This window comes from Typopeltis vanoorti, chromosome 12 (genome assembly GCF_054136105.1).
Source record: "Typopeltis vanoorti isolate ZY-2024b chromosome 12, IOZ_Tvanoo_1.0, whole genome shotgun sequence".
Taxonomy (NCBI): Eukaryota; Metazoa; Arthropoda; class Arachnida; order Uropygi; family Thelyphonidae; genus Typopeltis; species Typopeltis vanoorti.
The window spans coordinates 107,913,754-107,932,700 of record NC_143560.1 but is presented as its reverse complement, the minus strand read 5'-3'; the positions used below and the strand labels follow the sequence as shown (position 1 = coordinate 107,932,700).

The following is an 18,947-nucleotide window of genomic DNA, read 5'->3' as shown; positions in this document are numbered from 1 at the left end:
GATTTTGCGATTTGTATTATTTTCCTGATCTCTCTTTTGTATTTTCCATCGTTTGTAATTAAATGTCTTCTGAAATAAGACCTGTTCTATAATTAGTTTCTATACACACTGGGATTTAATGTCGTTTTTTTAACTTCGTGTATTTATTACTCTGTTAATTTTTGCGTCTTACTCTCTCTATATATAAATTATAAACAAAGATATATTTCTATAACTAAAGATATTCAATGAATGATAAATTTATTTTTTATAAAAACTTAAGTCATTTATTTTATTTCATAATTTAAATTATGAAATGTAAGGTACTATTGTTATTTTTATTATTATTTGCCATTCATTTTATTTGATATTTTGAAAAAAAAAAAACTATATATTAAAATTGTTTATTATTATTATTATTATTATTCATGATACCTCCAAGGAGTCCGAAGACTCATCGCGGGAACTTTTGGCTCAGAAAGGGGATTGCATACATATTACGAAATTTTTGAGAGTGGGCTAATTTTGGTGACATTATGACTCATATATAATTTGTGACAGAAGAGCAGAATCTATAAATCCTAAATATATTCGTAGCACACCTCGTCAGAGTATTTAACAGGTTCACTACTTAATTTTTAATACAAAAGCTAATCAGTATAGAAATGCTTATGATTATAAATTATTCCATCAACAAGATCCAGACACCGGTTTATAAACCGGTGTCTGGATATGCTCACATAATTTTTGTATAATATATTACACAAAAATTATGACTTTTGTTCAGAATTTAAAAAATCACAAATTTGCAACAAAATTGCATTTTCCCCCCTCCTTGTGCTTTTATTAGTGTTGGTAAACGATGTTACCTTTGTTACTAGATGGCGTTAAACACAGGTTTTCTGCGGTTGCTGGCTTCAACGATTTTCAGTAGACGTGTAGTGAATTACGGTCCACGTGGATGGGGGGAAGCACTATCAGCTGATCGTGATGTTTGTATAAGTCACCAAGCTTCTCTTGTTGCGTTCACACTTTTAACTTTGACTGCCAACTCTATTGGAAACATGTGATTGGCTCGCTTTCGAAATTAGCCTTGTGATTGCTTCTTTCAGTGACGTCAGTAGCTGTCTCCGCCTTTACGTCGTTCCAGGAATATATACCTCCTTCGGCGCCTCTATACGTGCTCAGTGAGCTCTTTGTATAAAGCGTGTTTGTTGAGTTCATATCTGTTTAGAACTATTGAGATCCTCGTGGTCAGTAGTAGCATTCTGGCTGTTGTACCTGGTGGTCATCATGAAATCTCAAACTGATATCCCCGTTACCAGTAAGCCTGCCATGAAAAATGGCGAAAACAAAGCAACGAAGATTCGACAGAAAGACCGGGATGTACCACAGGAAGAGATGCAAGCGTTATTGACTAAACTCAAGGACTTAGTTCCGAACATGCCTAAAAATAAGAAACTTTCAAAGCTGGAAATTATCCAATATGTTATTGACTATATTGTGGACTTGCAGATTGCTCTGGAAACACATCCCGCATCGCGACAGTCCGTTACTTCTTCGGCATGCGGCAGTCCGGTAAGGCAGCCTTTGGGAGTTCTGTCGCCGTCAGCTAACGCGGTAGTCAACACTTGTGCTGGCCAAGAGGTAAGAATTGCGTGTTAATATAAGGATCCCTCCTGATATGTTTAACTGTATTTAAATATCGACGTTTAATAAGGAATATTAAGTATTCTGTAAGTACCTTAGTTGTAGATTATAGTTTTTATTTGAGGACGTGAATATGGTTTGAATGGTTGGCATTTTTAAAAACGTGTAGGGACATCGAGTAGTTTTTTTTTTTTTTTTTTAAATCCGTTTAATTATATCTGAAGTAAACCTTCGGAATGCCTTGAATGTACTTATCCTTCTGTGATTAAAATACTTCTTAGGATGTTGAACTATACAAGTTACATACCAGCTAGAGGATTCGTAATAATAATTTAATAAATGTTTTCATAAATGTGCACGTTAACACATTTTTTTTTTCTATGACGGAAAAGAGCAGACGAGTTAAAAAAACGGTGAACATCCAGTAATTATCGTAACAAATCGGAATGTACGGTTCACAGCTTGCACGTGCTACTAGCTCTAATTGACCAGAAACCCGGAAAAGGAATGTTGCCGACATGTCTCGGTGTTGCTATGGTTCTTTCAACACGCTATAGTTAAAAGATCGGTTCAAATAAGGCCAAGCAGGATATTGGTTGGTAGGTGTGTATAGCCGGCTTCCGTTGTGTCATGGTGCTGCTGCTGATTCATCTCTAATTTCCCGGTTAGCAAGTCCGTCACTGTTGAACTGAACGTCATTAACAAATTGGTTAAAATGTCAGAAGGAAGTGTGTAATATACTTCCACCGCCTACTAAAGAATTGTCACGTAATGTCTGCCTTCCTATACATGGGTTAAATTGGTCTAACATGAATTATATTGGAATAATCAGTAACTGTGTTAAAATGCGACATAAATATGATATTATGAGCCAGTGTGTATGTTCATTAGTTGAATATTTTAATATTAAAATTATGTTTATGCATGTTTTAAATTATCTATTCACTTACCTATTGCACCATTTTTAAAATTTATTTTTTAATTCTTTGATACTTGTAGAATAGCCCCCCAAGTTCAGTAGGTAACATTTTATCGTTAAATCTCCAACCAGCCTTTTCTGGCAGACTTAATTAGTTATGCTCGTCTGCTAAAGCAAGTTTCAATAACCAGTGTTTGACATCTATGCTTTATCGGTTCTTACAACCACTCATTCTGGCGCCATGGGCAAACTTGTTTTTATCTAGCCATAAAATAACATTAGAGAAGGAAACAAACATCACATTTTTTCCTCTCTCTCTAACGTTATACAGACTTGTAAACATCTGATTGGATTTTTATGCTCTCGATACGTGTTGTTATTATTACCTATCACATACCGTCCGTTTGATTTATTTATATCCAATGATAATTTAAAACGATTTTATTTTTATGCGTTTTTAAATATGTTAAGTAGCAAATTCGCAGATCTTTAATATATACTGAAACAACTTGAAAATATTTCGCCATTTTTAGAACATATGTTATCCTTTGGATATAACTTATGGAATAAATATTTCTATATTTATTCCTTTAGAATAATTATCAATGAAGTCTGCAAAACTGGTGATCACGTTAAACGGTGTAGATTTGCTGTTTATGTGGAAGCAACCATTTAAAACATGAGTCAGTAGACTTGTGCCATCTCACCAGGTGCCATTTAACATTTGTTGCTGTCTGTAAAAAAAAAAAAAAAAAAAAAAAAAAAAAGGTTAAAAAAGATATATAATGACAAATGCCTAAGGAATTTGGCATAGTGCCTGATTGCTCTCCCCCTTCTCCACATGCCTTCTGTGTAACCAGTCGCTTGAGAAACGAACAAATGTTACCAACCGTTACTTTAGATGACACGGTCTTTTGTCACTGTCAAACTTTCCCCCCACGTTTTAAACTGCGGACAGATGGCAGACTTAATAGCTCGAGTTGACTATAATAGTAATAGCAGGGTGACCTGCCTCTCCTTATATGTCGTCTGATGCACAGCTTGAACGTATCTCATTTGGGTAGATATCTTGTGTTGACGACGTACCATGAGATATTAAAAGACTGTCAAGAGATAGCAGTAAAAATGGAAGGTAAAAAAAAAAAAGAAAGTAAAAAAGCTTTTTTCAGTGTGACACGTGTATCGATCATTTCTAAATTCTATTAGAAGGCATTAGTTTCTAACAGTCATTCGAAACAAGAAGTAGACGCATTTAGGATTTTTCCAGATACAAGTAGATAGAAATACTTTCATGAGCTGCCATTGTCTCTAAAGAATATTTCCAGAATATGCACACTGCAGCGAAACATTGAATTGACTACAGATTTTTTTTTTTCTTCAGTGTTTTAAGGAATATTGGATGCCTTAAAACCTGCTCGATATGTTTTAAGAATTTTACATTTCAGTCTTAAGATATGTTTGGTATTAAACGAGAAACAGCACAATACCTCTTTATACACCTAAATATAATCTTTCCTTTATGCTATGGTGATCATTGCTTTTCACTAGAAATGATTAAATCTCGTATACCCCATACATTTTTTTGAATCCACTAACTTGGAGTAATTTAATTGTAAATATTTTAAAATATATATTGAAAGGTCTGCAGTAGTTCACATACACGCATTCTTCATATTGTAAACCGGAAAAAAATCGTTAGAAAATTCTACAATGTATATTATAAAATACCTTAGTAGGAACCACATTAACAGAAAAGAAACTCATCAGCAGACGCTTTTCTTCTCTTTAATCACTTGGCCACATACTGCACCGTCGTGTCATTGGTCTTGTCCTAACGTGTTAGTTCCAAATTGGATGCAGATTATGAATCTGAGGTGTTTTGATGTGATCATCTATTTAAGCCACATAATCTAATCATGTTTATCTGCTTATTTTTTTATCAGAAATATTGGTTGTCATATCTACAGTTAGGGATGAAATGATGTCACACGCTTATGAGATGAAAAGAAATGCACACAGATAAAGGATATACTGCCCTAAAACGAGGTTACACCACAGATTCGAAACTTTCATAGAAAACTATACTTTTGGATATTAAACATGGCCCACTTTAACTAAAAAAGGCATTAAAAAACTTTTAAGTTTTTCCTTACGATTTCAAAATATGGTTGTTTGGTTATTATAATAGAATTATTGAATTAGGAATATATAAAACAATCTGGAAATTTTTAAAGACAAGACTGTTTGCTTATTATTGTTTTAAAATTTAATGTGACATGGAAGATGCATCAAAAGTATTTGATAGTCAGGAAGGAGGTACCAAAGTCTGAACAGTTACGTCATTTGTCAAAGATGACTTTTAAGATCTTATTATGGCTACCTTTAAGTTCTCCATTTCAAATGTAAGTCCCAAACATTTCTTCGAAATACGAAGGTGAAAAACTGCTATGAGCAGTTTGTAGCTTCGGTGAAAATACACTGCAACTTGCGCTCTCTCCGCCAGTGCAACACTTTTCTGCATATATCGTTTGAGTAAACCTAAGTTGAGATGAGATTTGATAGCACCGTAACCTAATTTATTCCGTGTAAATAAATTTATTAAGTATGGTATTCTTTTGACTATATTTCAGGTGTTATATCTTTTAAGATCCTTTTATTTTATTTTGTTTATTGTGAAAAAATGGAACACTTTCGTAATTATATATATGTACTCTATACAATATACAACATGTACCAAAACTAAGAAATGATTAATCGATAATCTGTATATTTGAAGCTGATAACAAAACTGGCAAAAGAAATACGAAGCACACATGACAAAGTAACTGCTAAGTAAAGCAATATCAGCCGGAAAGTTGAGTGAATATTTATCTTAGGCTTGCGAAACCATCTCCAGGGAGCATTAATCAGATCGTTTCAGACAGAAGTAGATGAAATGTTCCTCCTTAAAAACAGTTAACGGAACTGGTTTGAGTGAGATGCCCTTTATAAATCTTTAGGGTTTAGAAACCGGCTATATAACTCTTGCAGAATGTGTAAATAAATGGTTAGCTTCTTGATAGAAACAATGTTATTTTTTTGGAGACACATCGTAATTGGGTGATGGCTGTCGTAGTTTGTATGCGTGGGAAATCCCGAACTCAACTTTCGTCTAGATTAGCATTTTGAAATAGTTTTGAAAAATAAGAAAAACAAACTAAAAATGCTTCAAATAGTTACCTTTTACTACTATTGTGAAACAACTTAAGTACAATCGGAAGACATTATCTGTTCCTGATTCATCTCTGTTTAATATAATGAATATGTTATCGTATTTGAGATTTTTAATCCCTCATATGTTGACCGAAATTAAACAGCATCATGAAATGAAATGTAAGAAATGCCAAACATTCGGAGAATGCGAGTCTTAAATCATTCACGTTTATGTCATATTAGACCTTTCTATATAAATTTTCCAAAGAGCGATTGTTTACTGGTGTAATTTCGAATTTGTATCCCCTTGCATCATTGCTACCAATGATTTTCATTATCTGATTAGCTATCCATAACGTTTATTAACTATCAAACACTACAACATCTTCTGAATGCAGTAAATCTCAATGTGCAGTTATTTGTCCATTTTCCCAAGATTCCCAAGTTGGGATTGTAATGGACATTTCTTTGATGCTCCCACTGAAATCGGCAGATGGATTCTTAATTTGTTAAAGGACAGAATTTAGGCCTGGACTGAGTTTAGGAAACATGTAACTCCCCATGAAAAGTCGTAATATCTATTGTATATGAGTACTGGGTTTGGCTAAGGATAATCAAGATAATCATCAAGATAATGCGATGAAATTCATCTACCACCCTAAGGCTTCATAAACATCCACCGTGGACATGGATTCGAATTCACACAGCCATTTGTTTTGATAGTGGATACTCTGTTATCCACTCGGTCATCAAGACCGGAATGAGAGATTTCTCTGTTTCATGGCAGAACTAGCTTTATTCATTCAAACATGGAATTCCACATTAAGAGTTCCAGTGTGCGTGTGCGTGCATTGGCTTTGAGAAATAGAATACTAAACATAAACACAAATGGTACTCTGTTAACTTAATTTTATAATATTCCGTTTTCAACCACAATTTTAATCTTATTAAAAAACACATCTAAATCAGTTAGGAGTTTTATTCATGAAATTCCAGTATTTTAACCCATTAAACTCTGAAATTCAGTTTTTCATATATATCCCTTTCTTGTGGAAAGGGTAGCAGGAATATATATATTTCGAAAGCTCAACATATATTTTAGCGGCACTATTTCATTAATCAGTAGTTCGTTGTAAGATCAGAATCGCTCTCAGAATAGACTTTAGAAATGCGTACAGAAGTTAGTTTGCAGCACTCTAATTCTTCAGGTTTTCTCCTATCCTTAGGATGGATAATTTTTAGTTACGATTACACAATGCTTTAGCAGCTGATAGTTCATATTTCTTAAATATGGGGTGATATTATAAACTCTTAATTCATTAGAGAACTTTCTACTTTTTCAGCAAAAAAAGATTCAACTTGTTTTCAGAGTATGTTGTCCCCAACAGCCAAAGTATCTTACAGGCACGACTTGATATGTAAGAGACTTGCAGATCTCCTATCGTTATTGCTGAATTTATTATATCCAGTTTGGTGTATTTTGAAATTTCAGTATCTCAGAAAATGGCTCAAACATGTCCACTGATATGGAAAATTTACTTTTTTTGGGGGGGTTCAAAAATCTTAAAAATTCAGTTAGGTGCAAATGTCTTTTCTCGCTGCTTCAAGACGGCGCCTACAAGCTTTATACTGTACGTTGTTAATTCTCTCCCATGTCGTAGTTACTTTCAATAATCACATTGAGAAGATCGTAGTGGCCACCCACATATCAGCCGTCTGCGTTCTCATCACATAATTACTAGTTAGATCTGGGACGTGGTTTAAGCTGTAACCCCATTCTCTTTGGAATATTAAGACTCTTATCATTAATATCTGTATGCAAATATATTGTACACACACACACACACACACACACACACACACACACACACACACACACACACACACACACACACACACACACACACAAAGTAACAATTTCAAAAGAAATGGTAGATTGCCTGATTTATAAATTGAGATGATTATACGGTTAATTGTAGTCTTGGTGAAGAGGGAAGGAGGCGCTTGCTTCGTTTTGAATATTCGATAGTTCAGTAGTATTTTCTAAACCTGATAGTTCACGAAGCTTGTGTTTCTCCTGTTTAATCGTGCCTCCGGTCTTGACATCCTGTTATAACTCATTTCCTCCCCTCTTCTCTTTTGCTATTCTATTTTACAGCTTGTGATCAGTCGGATAAACAAACAGTATATGAACCAATTCCCATTTGGGGTTTGGATTTGCATAAAATATCTCTTGATAATCTATGTTAACATTTTATTGTGGTTACTTTCTTTTGAGTAAATAATATGCCCAGGATATTGACTCCCAGTCAAAATCTTAATAGGAGGCACGATTAAGATTTTTTTTTTCTTTGTAATCAACAGGAAATTGAGAATTCCTGTCACAATCAATATTTTTCCCCTTTGTAATAAGCTGTTTTAATATCCAAGTTAAAGCATGGGATTTAAAAACAAATGCACACTTTTTCTCGAAAGAAGAAATCAAATAGTGGATTAACGCGTATTTCGGAAAGAAGGCTTAGGAGTTTTGTAGCTCTCTTAATCCATAAAAATTTAAGTTTTCTTGTAATGCAGTAATTCCATGTGGAGTCTCTCGCTACAAATGAACAAAAGTCATCCTTTTGTTTTATAAACAAACGACAGAATGAATATAGACATTTTGATAAGTACGCCATCCTGAATGGCGCAGTCGAAAGAACATGCGTCCTTTGAGAAAAATCTGGGTATGAATTCTCAAGTAAAATTTTCTGGTCTTTGCAATCGAAATCTGAATTGTCTAGTCTATACTAATTGTGTTTGATGGATTTTTCTCCAGCGGACCAGGCAAACCTTGAGACTACGTGACTGATAACATAAATACATACATTTTGGGGGCCTTAGCATGCTTTAAATTTTAAAACTTGTAATCCAATCCTGTTATTAAAAACACTGGTAATTTTTTTTTTCGATCGCCTTCCTTGGATGCCATTAATGACTCTGAAGTATTTCAGCGCTAAAGATTGGTCATAATTATGGCAACAGTTAAGAATAATGAGCTTAAGAGATGAAGGACGGTAAATCTCAACAGTAATCAAAATATCGTTTTGAGTTTTACTATGAAAAAGAATTCTCGGAGTAGGTAATTTTGACTTTATTTGGTTACATTAGTAAAAATTTCCCATTAGTTATTCAGAAATTAAGCACATTTGCAGCTTTCATTATCAAGAAGATGATATGAACCCCTTTAATGTTTCTTCTAGTCCAATATTTGACTTTATGTGATGAGTGAAACACTGGGTAACCATATTTTTACATTTTTAACCTCATTATTTTTCAAACACATTAAAGGAAGAAAATAAATCTGAGCGGAAATATGACGCTGCCGGAACGAAGACTAACTTGTAAAAAAAAAAAAAAACCTTCGGAGATGTGACAATAATCCATTAAGCCTATGAATAACCTATGAATTAGATGCAGCATTCTGATCACGAATATTCAGCTGATTTTTATATTTTTATTTAGCTTAGAAAACAAATAAGTTGCTGAATTTACCAGCAGAAAAAAGCACTAATGACCATGTTGATGATTATAAACTTGTATTTGCTGCTGAAACAATTTAATTCGACTTTTTTTTTTGTTGTCTTTGAAGAGCGGAGTGTCTGGTTGGTCATGTGTATCATTTGGTTTGAAGAACTACCATAAGACAAGGTACCAACTTGCTCCGTGAAAGCGGATTACAATATTTAATGCTTGATTCTTATTCACTTCCAACCTGACATAGGACTTACACGTGCAACTCGTTTCGCTAAATATGCTGGTATTGATAAAATGTGTCAGACAAAATTTAGCGATTTAGTGTCTACATATGATCAGAAACCGATCACTAAAATTTGCGAGATTGAAGTCCCAGCTGTAGTGAGAAAAAAGTAAAGTAGCGTTAATAAATTCACTTGATTAGTCCTAGTTGAAGCAACTGAGAATATAGAACTGAAGTGCATGATGCTGTCGTCTTCTAATATTGCATTTTCATTAAGGATAGTTTCTAGTATAATTAAAAGAAAAAAAAAATGGCTACAGACTATTTTCCCCCTCAACAATGACTTCATATAGAAAAAATTTGACGTTTCCATATTTATCAAGAATCTTGTTAATCACTCTTAAGCTAAGTACTACAGAGTCACACTAAGTGAAATTTGTTCTCGGTTGAATATTAGTGATCTGGCACTTTTATTAGGAGTATTCTACAGGAGAGAGCCTTCGTGGCTCAGTCGGTATAGACGAAGCCCTTTGGGCGGAATGACCTTGGTTCGATTCCAGCCCATGGCCTGAGGAACCCTTATCTGGTCTCTTTCGACTAAAGGTGAGTTAATCGGTCTCATACGGTGGGAGAGGGTTTTTCATCCCTCAAAACAGGCAAACCCGTCCCGTGAACACACACCACTCCAGTCAAAATATACTTACAGCAAGAAGGCAGCGGAAAACCATCCTGCTCATAATCATCTCCCCGTTTCAGACGATAGTTTCTATTGTAGATACAGCTTTTGAGCTTTCCATCATGCTATGCTGGTTAACTGAATATTTGGCAGCGCTTAATCGTGTAATCTTAAAACGTCATTTTATGTGATGTTAAATTGTGTCTGTGAACTTTTGTGTTAAAACTGAGAAATCACGAATAAGCCATAGAGAGAGGATACGCCAGTCATTAAAACTGCAATCATAAAAATAAAAAAATAATTAAAAAAAACCGATGGAGGAATAGTGCATCCTGTAATAGCAGTTTTCACGAAATCTTACCAAACGTTTCATAATGAATCATAATCACACTCACCTATAATTTAGGGAGTGTTTCGAAGGCGCCCATGTTGCTAGAAAAATAACAAACAAAAATGGTATTTTGAGCTTTTTTAATGTCTTCCTTAATATCCCCATATTGATAATTGAAATCGTGGAGTAATTATGTGCTGATCGGTAAAAAAGCTCCAAAAAAAAAAAAAACCCTCATCTCTTTCATTTCAAATACGGAGACCGTACGGATCATAAAACATCGTTTCTACTGGTCCACTTTCATCCTTTGTTATACACCATAACATTTAATTTAGTTTAACTTCTCAGACTTATCCCTTTACAAGTTTTACTTATTCTGGAATCTGCCTTGTTTCTACATATTACGTATCATTACTAATCCACTTGTATTAGTGTAGTTTCCATGTTTCACCAGCTCTTACTATCATCTTCGGTCCTTTAGGGATACTAATGCATTCCTTCTGCAGTGATTGTATGGATTACTATTTTTCATTGTGGTACTGCCAACACAAAAGGATTTCAACAGATCCTTTCATTTAACATATTAGATTCCTCACGAGTCTTCACTGCTCTTTCGATTAAACCCTTCAATTTTTCAATGTGCACGTACTCAAATGCGATCTCGTATTTTTCTATTGACGCTACTCACGACCAGAACTTTGGCCATTACTAAATTGAATGAGTGCTAAATTTAATTTAAGTGACACTTTCGTAAGAACCAGGTTTAATTTTCATGCTTCAACAGATTCTAAATCAAAATCCTCTACAGACGTTTTATGAAAGGATTGTTCAGCTTACCTTGTTCATCTTTATTCTTATGGAATCATAAAGTGAATCATTCAAATTAATATATGCAAGAGTTTGCATCACTTTGCAATCTGTGATTTACACTGGTGCTGGTTAACTGAATCATCATGCCCTATAATCATCTCCAATGGACGACTGGTTAAAACTTCCGTCCTTCACATCATGCAGCTTAGTTATTAATTTGCAATTTTTATGTTTGTAATATACAAGATTTCAAGTTCGTTTTCACTGCCAAATTCAAGACATCTTATAGATTAAAGCTCACTCTGGCCTATTTACATATCTGATATTGCGTTGTCAGGATCGATTTTCGCGTGATCATTTTAACATTAGCTGTTTTGCTGACCATTGTCTGGTATTCAAACAAAATGAAAAATACCAGAGGCTCAAACTTCAGACCTCTTGGAACCAAAAATGCTTAAAACGTGTTATTAGATATTAACGGTGAATTTATCAGAGCGTAGTAATCAGGATATTTTCCTTCGTCTTTTTATATCGATCCCATATGCGACAGGTTGCTCGAGTCAACAAACCAACTCTGCGAGTAATGGTGATCGTAGACTGCAACTGTTTCGGTGGTCAAGTTTCAGTTTGCTTCCACATAGAAACAAGGATATGTGCATCAACTGTAATGGGCTGATTTTAGAATGTATGTTGTAATCATATCTAAAATCGGTACATGAGTTTGCGAACCAGGATGCTAGACCGGTTGGCAACCTACAGTATCCTAGTATCGTGATATCAGTCATGCGTAGGATGTGTGCAAGTTGACTAACATCCGAATTAAAATTTTAAATAATGGAATGGATTTTTCAAGCTGTTATGATAAATTGCTTTATTGTTCATCGTGAACTACTTTGGGTTGACAATGGAAGTCATGTTTAAGTACTGTTTATAAAACCTGTGGCGCTTTTATGGGGTCCCAGCGACCAATATGACGTGACATCTGCCCTTCTGCTGACCTGGATTTGAATTCCGTCTTCTGTGCGAGGAACTTTTTTTTTTTAATAAGGATTCTGTCAACTGGAGTGAGTTAGTCGATCCGCTTACGGATTTGGCAGAGTATTTTCGTGAGTAAACACCCGAATTTCTGAGCTTTTACCTACGCAAAACATGCAGACCGGTTCGATGAACCCATGCAGTTAATAAAATATATATTGTTCTCATGACTTTAGGTGCCTGTTATGAAGGCTAACCAACTCTAATAGACTCGGGAAGTTTCTCTATAAGAGAGAGAGAGAGAGAGAGAGAGATTAGCTGAACTAGCAGTATGCAAAACAATGTTCAAACCCAGTATTTAAGTTATGGATCGGAGAGTTGGGTTAGCAATAAAGCACTTGATCAAAGACCACAGATATGAGAATTCTGAGAAAGATTATGGGAATGATCAGATGGCATCACTGGAAGATTCACATGAAAAATGATGTTAGGAAGGAACTTGACATTGTTTGCATTCAAGATGTGTGAGCAGGGGTAATCTGAGGTGGTATATTCACTTAAACAGAATGGGAGAAGAAAGGTTATCGAAACAAGTGTGGGATGGCATGAAAGAGACCCAGAGAAAGATGAAGGTCTAGGTGGATTAATTCATTTAGAAGTCTTTTGAAGTACGAAATATTGGAGTGCTGACAAAGATAGACTACTTTGGGGGTAAATTGTACACGTTGAACGCCTGGACACCCCTTGAGGGCACATTCCAGGAGGTTGATGGTGATCAATTTTTCCCAGCAGAAATCGTACGAAATCTATAATCCATCGCATGGCCTCAAAAATTAGTTTATCCAATGATTTAAGCCGTTTATAGAATTTCTATTAATGAACAAGTCAGTGTTTTAAAATTAAGGTTGCTGTTTTAACTTACGTATATGTTATACTAGTATCATTAAGAAGCATGATATGATATGCTTGCAAACGAATTCCTCTTTAATCCGCTTTTAGTGAACCTACTGTAGTATAAAAGCCTTGAAATAACTTTAACTTAAAACCCTATTAGAGCTACTTAATTAGCAGTTACCGCAACCTCTGTTTCTCATAAATTTAAAATTATTTGCGGAAGTAATAAATTGTATTAGCTACCAATTAAGAGTACATTCGGAAGGCAGCGAATTTTCTCTGATCATTGGATTATTACTAATTTTTGTCTTCTTCAAGTTTGTCACAGGTGTGAAATGTCGACTTGTTTGTCTGTGAATGGTATTTCTTGAAAGAATGGGACGAATGGTATAAATCATCAACTCTTAAAGTCATTTTTTGTTCTTAGATACTTTGCTTCCCACTTTGTTTATTTATTTAATTAATTCTGCGATTTGTATGCTAAAGTTATTTTGCACGCTAAGGAAGCATTAATTACGTGCACTTATTTTCTTCCGAGTGTTAGTTTTTCGCGCTACTAGCGAACATACTATAGGGTGAACGACCTTTCATGTTTGGAATTACGATAAAAATGTTAATTGCTGCTTCAAGGTGCAGGTGTCGATTGAATAATTTTTCTTCACTGTTATGATCACTGGTTATAATCTGAAGTTCCGTTATGATGTGGACAAGGGTTACATTTGAAGGAAGACAGTCGTGACCAAAGTCGTACAACAACATTGAATTACCGAGGTTTCGGGCTATTTTGCAGTATGTACGTATTTTAACTTTGAATTTAACCTGAAACCAAAAGAATAAGATTTTTATGTTTCAATTTACGATAATAAATCAAGAGCATAGTTAAAATACATGTTACCATTAAACTTAATGTTTAATACTTTCTCAAGAAAATTTTGCTGTAAAATCTTTCAGGTGCATACGCACATCTGCTACATACGCTTGGAGGTGGAAAAAAAGTTCATAACTATTACTAAATATTTGGCTAATTAATCTAGCTGATTACTTATCCAAATTAAAATTCTGTTTTTTTTTTCAGGCTTGTTACAAATATGCGTAAGCAGCACCTGTCACATATATTTGCTCATATGACACTTCTCTTTCTGGTTGGAACGATTTTGATAATTTTTAGCGAAACATCCCAAATCCTTTCGAGCATGTGTTTTGGTTTAAATCGGACCATTTTTAGCATAAAATTTAAGCAAAACGATTCGAAAACACAAACAATAGTAGTGACATTATAAAGAATGATATAAAAATACTGCGAAATGAAATTTTTTTTACGATTTTCTGTTAAATTCAGTGCTTTTATTTGTATAAATAACATAATTACAAGTCTTAAAAGGCTTCATCCTGGTTAAAACTTGTTTAATGGCTTTTAAGACTGATAAATAGTTCTCTCAATTCAAACACTAGGCATTGCAGATATTCTGCGTTCCCTTCTGGAATGAACATTTAGTTTGAAAGAGTATACTCAAATCAGTAGAATCTTTTGATCAGAAGCGATATTAATAGATGAATACACAGTCATTTATGCTGCGATCAGTTTTGAAACTAGAAATTTTAATATAAATAATTACTTTGTGTGCTTGATTAATAAAATATGGTATATTATATTATCAAAAACATACGGTATATTACCGTATGTTTTTGACTTGATCAATCACATGATAGTGATTAATTTAAGAAGAATGCTCTGCTCTTTTATAAGATTTATTGTCCAAATCTTCTAAAGTACAGATACCGCTTCTGAGAGGTCATAACACATCTGAAGTTTTATTGCATTTAAAAGAGTGGACAGCTAATCGGGTTGACAACACTTGAATTATTTAAAATACTGCTTCAAAGGAAAATAAAACTAAAATCAAGTTAGTCGTAACTTGGGATAATTATTCCTAGTTGTCGAACCTAACACATCGCTTGAATGTGATACTCAGTTGTTTGATTGTTTAGTAAAATCACTGCCGAAAATATTCTTTGTAAGATTGTAATTTTTGTAGATTATAATTATAATCTAACATTATAATAAAACTAAACTAACAACAATGTCTAACTTTTATATCATTTTGTTGCAGGTGAACCTGTTGGACAAAGTAGTACCGAGCCATTTGACTGATATAGTAGGACCGACGCGGCCCATATCCTGTTAAAGAGATGTATGGCGTTATCCTGAAATGATCTCGTGAAAATGAAACTGGCTTCGTAGTGCAAGATGACGGCTCAAGCTAGTCGTGGACAGACATACCAGTACAAAAACATGAGCAGAAGACGGTGATTTCCTTAAATCAGTGTCTGTTAACCAAATTCCGTGTACTCTTAACTTTGAGTTATGGTTGGCGTTCTTGTTTCGTCTAAGAAAGATGCTGTGTAGACTGCAAACTGATTCTTAATTTATGTACAGTTTTTATGGCTTAAGTTCACTCGAATTTGTTCCTAGCACGAGAGAGTAAACAACACTGCCATTTTGTTTGTTTGTTGTTGAAGCTATTGTTGTTTAGTTTGAAACTGGAAGTGTTAGGACATATTTAGTTTCTCATACCATCTGGAAGTACAGGTGAATTCCTGTTATGTTTGTTACCGATGTTTATTTAGATCTTAACATGATCCTTAGTGGTACTGGGAATGATTTAGGATAAATATTAGATTTTAAAAAAAAAAACTGTTTTTCAAGTATGGAATATATATATAGATGAACGGCTACGCATCGGGTGCTTAGAATGGTTAAGAAACGCGCTACATTTAACCAGAGAATAAACACCTGCTCAAACTTAGCAGGACTCATATTTTACTTGTGCTGTTTCGAAAAATGAAACGCATTAACTGAATAGTAAATGCGGGTATGGTGTGACTAGCACCTTATATCTTTTCGCTCAAGTTATTTCGAAGAAATGTAATGGGATTTATATCGTCTTGTTTTCATAACAGTAAGCTATCTACTTAAAAAAAAACTATATACTTTGAATATCTCTTAACTGTATTTTTTATCATAACTGTAACATCCTGTTATCCTCGCTAACTGCTACTGTCTCTTGCTGCTATTTTTGAAGTTCAACAATGTTAACTCTAAACCTACTGCTAACTCATGTCACTAGAGGGATGGTACTAGAATTACTAGAGCTATGATAAAAAAAAATAAATAAATAAATAAGGCGACGCTTTTTTAAATAAAATTTTTATATTCTAATATCTGATTTACTCTTTTTTCGGTAAAACTGGCTCTTTTTCACCGCGTTTACCAACTTCTGATCGATGGCCCTGGTCACTATAATACTGCCACCATCATTTTTAAATTTATCATTATTAATAACTGTTCCCATATTACACATTTTGGAAAACGGCATTCACGTTTTAAAATGTGATTGTTTTTTAAAATAGTTAAAAGCTTTTATGAAATGATGCATGATACTTTACCTGTCTAAGAAAAAAGTTTAAGAGACTGCATAGTAGAGGATCGGTTTGATATTGCTATTAATACTGAGTGTGATTAGGGTGCCCATTTCAAACATAATTTCGTATATGTTCTGCCAGATTAACATTATTCGTACTGAGACATTGCTGGGTAACATCCCATTTTCTGATTAAAAGTTTAAGTGCAAAACAATTTTGTTTGAAGGGAGAAATATGCAAAATACATTTCGGAATACCAGAAACGTTCTCATATCTGGACGATCCCTTGAAACCTGGTAAATAACCACAATACTCATATAAGTAGATCAAAACTTAGTTGGTGGTTACAATATGGAAACTGAAGGTGGTGGTATTACACCAGATGATATGTTCTATTGATGGGAAGTTCTATTTAGGATTATTTTTGCTGGAGAAAGGAGAGCATTATGAATTGCGACTTTTCAACTCTTCTGGAATTAAATATAATCGGGAAGCAAAACGTATATTTTGTATGCTGTTCCAAGGGCAGATGGTGTCAAAATACTGGGTGTTTTTATCAAATATGAGTTCCTTAAACAAAATAGCTACACTCAGCAGTATTAGACTGATCAAACCAAAGTGGACATCATTGGTATTTCTTCATCTTAATATCAGTCTGTCATATTTTGTACCATAGGTGGGCAAAGGATTATTATGTATCTATTTCATTCACTTCAATTTGAATGGCAATTTAAAAAATGGTAAATCCCGCCCCCCAAATATTCAAACTTTGATTAATTTCAGAACTTTTCAAGATTAAAGTAGTTTGTCATATTACTTTTGCTACTCAAAAAATGTAAATAATAAATTTCTTTCGGAACATGAAAAATTGGAAATTTTTAAATATATCACCAATATTTATTTAAAAAAAAAATAGATTTTGTTATCGAGTATGCAAGTCAACATTGTTTGGTTATTGTTTCATATGCATTATCTTTTTATTCGTTGGCATTGCATCGTTTCTGTTTTACAATATGTGCATTAGCAATTTTTGAACTTCAAAGATATGTGATTATTAACATAGTTCTAAAGAATGTGAATATCGAGTTGAATATGGGAACTAATTTCACGGAATAAATATGCTGATATATCTTGTCCTACTCGAAATGTAAATATTTTCTTTCAGGTATATGCAGCACAATATAGACAATTCAGTTCTGAGATACGTAGCACAATATAGGCTAAATGGGATGATCTACTTAGTCCTACATAGGGTGCCTATTCCTGTTTAAAGTTGTTAGAGATCAACTCCTTATGACAGACTTGGGAATGGAATTGTGGCTTTCGTCATGAAAGCATGAATAGCTTTGATTTTAATGATCGTTTCTAATCTAGAGTTAAAAGCAGTGTGAATTATTAATTCAACAGGTGAGGTTTCTCGAAGAGTATTAGACATCTAGCAATCGAGATGCTTAACATCGTAAAAGCACAAAGAAGAAAATGAAATGGCTGTAATTATCATTTCATTTTCTTCAATACCTTTTGACCATTTTAAATGCTCAAAAAAAAAAAGCTATAAAAAGAAATGTTCCTATAATACCAGTGAGTGAGGCAGAGCTTTCAATAGCGATTTGGTAGCTGCCTTCCAATCAGGTCGTGTAGTGCATATAAAGATTCTTCTTGGATTAATTTTTAAAAAAAATCCATTGCCTACTTAAAAATGTACAGTTTGCCAAATTGAATTTTATTAGAATATATATCAGCGCATTATATACTTTTGTATACTATTTTCTGTAATAATTATCCAACTGCTGTATAGATTGTCATTTTGATGGATGTAAGGTTACTACTAGGGCAATAATATACTGCAAGTAGCTCAAAATGATTTTCTATGTCACCTTTTGAGACTATCGCAATCAACAAAGCTTTGGAAACTGTAGTCATGGAGGTGCTGTAATGTTTGTGATACTTGCCTAGACCTTCTAGGTTATGTGATGTGAAATATGTATAAAAGTTGAAAGATTAAAGGCGAATTTTATATGAAAATGTTTCCTTATTTTATTATATTATTATTTTTATTCCATACGCAACTCGCTTAAGTAGCTTCCTTCCAACATAACAAATTTTGGCATTTATTTATCTTTATTATTTAAGCTCTTAAGGTTAGTTTTGATTGTTACAACAAATAGAGAAGTGTGCTCATATACACTTAATTTTTATTTATGTTAACCTTATCATAATAGAAGCTATGATCATTCTCCTGAAGTTTTCAGTAAACATCTACGCAATAAATGAGAGGAAGATAAACGTCCATTTTATTATCATTAAATTGAATGATTTTATTAATATATGATTTACTTTCATTTGTCTCTAAGTAATTTTT

The 18,947-nt window shown here is 33.8% G+C and overlaps 1 protein-coding gene across 1 annotated transcript; it reads left to right on the top strand.

Annotated features, from left to right (window-relative positions):
• The first annotated feature begins 1,048 nt into the window (after window positions 1-1,048).
• Window positions 1,049-18,610, top strand: LOC150101119 (DNA-binding protein inhibitor ID-4-like). The gene is made up of 2 exons (XM_090401121.1): window positions 1,049-1,626; window positions 15,274-18,610. Exons 1-2 carry the CDS (start codon window positions 1,273-1,275, stop codon window positions 15,346-15,348), a joined length of 429 nt encoding a protein of 142 aa, XP_090257247.1. The 5' UTR covers window positions 1,049-1,272; the 3' UTR covers window positions 15,349-18,610.
• The last annotated feature ends 337 nt before the right edge of the window (window positions 18,611-18,947 follow it).